This window comes from Lasioglossum baleicum, chromosome 1 (assembly GCF_051020765.1).
Source record: "Lasioglossum baleicum chromosome 1, iyLasBale1, whole genome shotgun sequence".
Taxonomy (NCBI): domain Eukaryota; kingdom Metazoa; phylum Arthropoda; class Insecta; order Hymenoptera; family Halictidae; genus Lasioglossum; species Lasioglossum baleicum.
Genome location: NC_134929.1, coordinates 5,458,125 through 5,463,416, shown reverse-complemented (window position 1 = coordinate 5,463,416; position 5,292 = coordinate 5,458,125). Strand labels below are relative to the sequence as shown.

Genomic DNA, 5,292 nt, shown 5'->3' with positions numbered 1-5,292 from the left:
AGTTATAAATAAATAATGAAGATGACCACAATTTTTTATTGAAAAAAAATTTTTTTTGGAAATTTTTTGTATTGATATTTGTAAAAGACTGTGTACTGATTACTTTTTGTAGGAAACATTTTTTTGTCACACCACCGGAAATGTCTGAAAACTCGTGTGAATAATGAATAATTTGGCCACGATTTCGATCGAACTCACCACTGTGCGCGTGTCACGCGACGCTTTAAACTATCATAATTTTCACGGTGGTCTGAGGGGGGACGCGAATTTTGCAGGATCTTTTAGAGGAGATGTTGCTGAAAATGTTCCACGTTGTTAGAGCCATCATTTTTGATCATTTTTTAACTTATTCCTTGTCAAAGGTGAAAAACTTTGACGATTTTCCTTAGTTGACTCAGTATTTTTTTTTATAACAAATTATGAACAATAATGTTTAGTTCCTGGTGCGTCCTCAACAAAAATATACATTCTTCGTATAAAAAAAAATTGGGCACTTAATCTTCAGTAGGTTTTCCAGGACACCGTTATGAAGAAAAGGAATTTTTTCGGTGATAAATCATATCTGAAAAAGTTTGATCTTTGAACGCTTATTGTGACGAGAGTTTTTAATAACTTTAATTAATATTATTGTTTTCGAATGTAATGGACATTTAAGAATCACTGTGCATTGGTTAAAAATCGATATGAGGACTTTCATTTTTTAGCTCATGAACAGCTACCGAGCCATTCTGGCCCACTGTGCGCCGTAGCAATTAACATACTACAAGTACAAAAATTTTAATGGAATTAAAATAAAATTTATAATTTCTTTATTAATTTATCTTCCACCTTCTTCACATTTTACATTTGTCTTCGTAGCGGATGAAGCTTTTTCGTAGCATACAAATTTAATGAAACCTTACTCTAAAAAAGATTTAAATCATGAAAAATCAAGCTGTTTCATCTTTCCTGCGAGTAGTAGTACTCGGCATAATTGTCCCTAACAGTTTTGGCTTGCGAGGTTGTTCTTTGTTGTATTTGCGACAAAGGACATCTATCCATTGTTATTGTTTCCCCTATCTGATGTAAATAATCGGTATCATTCTCGACTATTAGAAAATTATGCAGATGGCAGCACGCTAAAGTAACAATACTTACATTATTAGGATCTAGGTTCATAGTAGTTAATAAAACTCTAAAGCGTGCTACCAATATGCCGAAGGTATTTTCTACAACTGAACGTGCCGAGGACATAATTTGGTTGGAAACCACTTGTTTTTCATGATTTAAATCTTTTTTTGCATAAGGTTTCATTACATTTGTATGCAACGAAAAAGCTTCATCCGCTACGAATACAAATGGAAAATTTCCGGAACTGTGTGGCATAGGTGAAGGAGGTGGAAGATTTAATTCCCCTGTTTGTAAACTCTGTCTCAGGAGAGAAGGGACTTGGGTAACGACCAGTTTACGTCGTTCGCTGCGCAGGTTCGCCCTGATTGGTAGTACTCCCAATGCACAACGCATGCGCGCAGTGGCACTGACGCGACGCCACGCGCCGCAGCGCTGCAGACTGCCTCATTCGCGTTCTACCGGGTGTACTCAGGTGTACTGCATTACGCACGCTTCCACAGTTTTTTTTGTGTTCTGTTTGCACAGTGTTTTTGAAGTGTCAAAATTATGTAGATACAATATATTAACACACATCTACAAAAAATGTACAAATTATATATAAAATTAAATAAAATATATTGGGTCTTTACATAATTCAATCATATTCTTTGTGTGTAAATCGTAATTTGTACATTTCTTGTAGATAAGTGTTAATATAATAACACATATCTACAAAAAAATGTACAAATTATACAAATAAATTAAATATATTATTTATTACGCGTGCAAATAGTCCCGATTTCCCATTCCGAATCATTTCATGCTAACCCGTTTCACTCCGGTACACCGTGTACATGAATACTCGCGTCGAGTAGAGTGGGGAGTGGGTAGTGGAGTGGGAGTTCGGAGGTTTGCAGCAAGCCGCTGCCTCAGTCGAGCTGCGCGAATTGAGTCCCTTCTCTCATGAGACAGAGTTTAGTTGTTCGCCAAACTTCGAGTGAAACATCACTCCTCCGTCCGATATTCGGCCATTAGTGCCTACGTCTACCATTAGGAATTTTTTTTTAGCGCTGACTACCGCTAATAGGACTATACTGTAAAAATGTTTGTACTTGTAGTATGTTGACCCGAAATTTGGAGGTTTTTCTTATAGCCACATGTTTTCCATCTATTGCTCCAACGCAGTTTTTAATTTTGTATATAGCTTCGAACTCATTGCTTACTAATTTCCAATCCTCAGGGGTGGTAGGCATCTGAAACAAATAAATGTATTGTGGCGGCCTAACTTCATACATGCGCCACAAGAGGGACAGGTAGTCGAAAAGACTTTTCCCGCAAGTACTCGGTTCCTCAATGATTTGTATATATACAGTCCTAAACCGCCTTCCGACATCCCAACCGTCTAAGGCAGGGCCCGCTAGATAGCCTTACTGATGAGTCCTCTAGCGGGCCTAGGATGAAACGCTCCTTCCTTTTTCCTCCTCTCTTCAGTTTGGTCGAGCTCCTTTTCCATCTTATATGAGCTCCCACAGTATCTATTAATAAAATAATGAATACTGTTTTTTCTAATTTTTTTGTAATTTCCTAAGCCTAATTTCCAAATTCCTTTCCGTGTCTAACTGGCGGAATCTGCTCATCTGACTCTAACGGAACTTGTTCATTGGCTCATCCCCCTACTCGTACTTCGTCGACCACGCGATCATTGGCTGACGCCATCAATTTTATGTGATTTTATGGCTGACGCGTAACGACTTGCGTTACAGGAATCTCAGGAATTTGTACAATCTGAAACATCGTATTCTACAATTTCAATTTATCCACCGCCGGCAAAAAAGCAAAAAAGGTCAAAACTCCATAGAAAAACAAAACGAACTACTTCAAGTGGCTTGCGATTATTTAGCTCAATCCAATACAAATAATTCATCTCAAGATGATGAATATTTGAATATAGCAAAGGTCTGGGCGAACAAATTAAAAACTCTTGAGCCAATGCAAAAAAGATTGGCGGAGAAAGCGATTAATGACATACTGTTTGAGGCAGAAATGGAAACCCTTCATATATAGGGACTCTGTTCAAATTAATCAACCTGTTCATCAACCTCAAATCCTACCAGGCTCGTCTGTCTCCAAGTCGTCGGCTGCTGAATATTTCGCGAATTACAAAGAATAATCATTGTTACTGTTTGTTTGTTATTGTTTGATTAGTTATTGTATCATTGACTTTGTGTTGGTATGTGTGCGTTTGAATAGTTATTGTATCGTTTGTTTTTGTGTGTGTAGTTATTGTATCGTTTATTTTTGTGTGCATCGTTTGTGTTTATATGTATGTGTGTGCTTGAATAGAGTTATAATTGTTTTGCGTTCCGTTTTCTGTATTTATACACTACCAATTGTAAGTTGCGTGACGTGTTCCGTCACTCTATCGTCATTAATCGCTTTCTCTGCCAATCTTTCTTGCATTGGCTCAAGAGTTTTTAATTTGTTCGCCCAGACCTTTGCTAAAAAACTATAGTTACCTATAGTAGTATAACTATAGCTAAAAACCTATAGTTTTCTCTGGTCGCCGCCAGATGGAATCCTAGTAATTTTCTTAGTTTTCATGTACGTGTGTGAATGAGATTGTGTGTGCCAGCGTGTCCATGTAACCCGTGCTAAGGTATATGTACGGTACATACATGGATATAGGAATATAGGGATGGAGCGTTAGCTAGCATTATAAAATAAAATATAAACTAAACAATCTTAAATGTAATAAAAAAATAATCGCTCTATTTTCTGTAATACAGAAAGATGATTAAAATTATACTATTTTTTACTATCTGTAAATACATTATTACTAAATAACGTAATAACCTTGATGTAATCCTGTAGAACATAGATTAATTGCATTGCATGTTTCCAAAACTGCTTGGGATATAACGGAAGTGGACATAATAGCAGAAAACTTTAGATCTTCAAAGCTTCGCCCAGTAGCAAGGAATCTTAACGTGAGCGCTACTCTCTCATGCGCAGTTATTGACTCTCGCATGACAGTATTCTTGCGCGATATGTATGGTGCTACTTTGTTAACAAGCATATTAAATAGGGTTGAGTCCATTCGGAAATAATTTCTGTAATCCTCAGAATTTGCTGACATTTCACGCAGCAAATTTACATGACTGTAGCGATCTCTTTTTTTCAGCCATTCCTTCATCCATATTGACCTTTTGATTTTTTTTTTGGTTCCCAATGCTAAAATAATCGCCAAACAGGCTTTCTCTTTAGAAGACGTTGCGACTTCTCGGTTATAAAATTTCGTCATTCAATACTGTCAGTCTGACTGATAGGGTCCTTCGTGATTGAAGTCAGGATCAGTCAGGATTGACAATCTGACTGTTCAATCAGACTGTCATTCCTGATTGACCGTGTAGGGTCCGCTATACATACGATGCATACGATGAATCCCACACAAGCGCAAGCGCTATATATTATTACGAATATACATATGTATACAGGGTGAGGCGCCAGAAACAGGCCACCTGAATAACTCGGCTGCTATTGGTGTTAGGATGAAATGCATCAGATGGAACTTGCTTGGTTTCGAGGGGGCGTTACTCAGATGTTCATAGCTTTTTTGTAGGTGGACGCGTAAAGGACATATGAAGGTGAACTTCATTTTTTTTAATGGAATGAGGTATTTTGTAATACATCAATCGATGCAGCTGGACATTCGTTATAAAAAAAATGCTAACCTATGTATATCGAAAAGTTAATAGTTCAGGAGATATTTCAATTTAAATAACTCTAAAATACCATTGCTGTCGTGTGTGCTAAGACGTTACACAAGTAAGTAAACGCTTACGACTCCTCGAAACCAAGCAAGTTCCATCTGATGCGTTTCTTCCTAACACCAATAGCAGCCGAGATATTCAGGTGGCCTGTTTCTAGCGCCTCACCCTGTATAAATTACATATGTATGTGTGAACTGAAAAATATCAACTAAATGCAAGTAGCGTAATGATATTAATATTTATTGTATGTAAAGAATAGAGATAATTACCTTCCAAAGTTTGTCAAGGAAAATGTAATCCACATAATCAAATTATGTATTACTAGTAGTAAATAGATTTATTTTGTTTGCCTTTCGGCCTTAAAATGGGGGGTACATGTGTGTTTGTGTCAGTGTATGTTTATTTGAATATTTTCTATCTTATTCTTCCTTTT

At 36.9% G+C, this 5,292-nt stretch overlaps 1 protein-coding gene across 1 annotated transcript; it reads right to left on the bottom strand.

Annotated features, from left to right (window-relative positions):
* Positions 1 to 939: 939 nt before the first annotated feature.
* Positions 940 to 4,567, bottom strand: LOC143211103 (uncharacterized). The gene is given in 5 exon segments (XM_076428533.1): positions 940 to 1,059; positions 1,138 to 1,542; positions 2,060 to 2,236; positions 2,238 to 2,477; positions 3,977 to 4,567. Coding segments are annotated over 5 exon segments (1,356 nt in total). The 5' UTR covers positions 4,391 to 4,567.
* Positions 4,568 to 5,292: the final 725 nt, after the last annotated feature.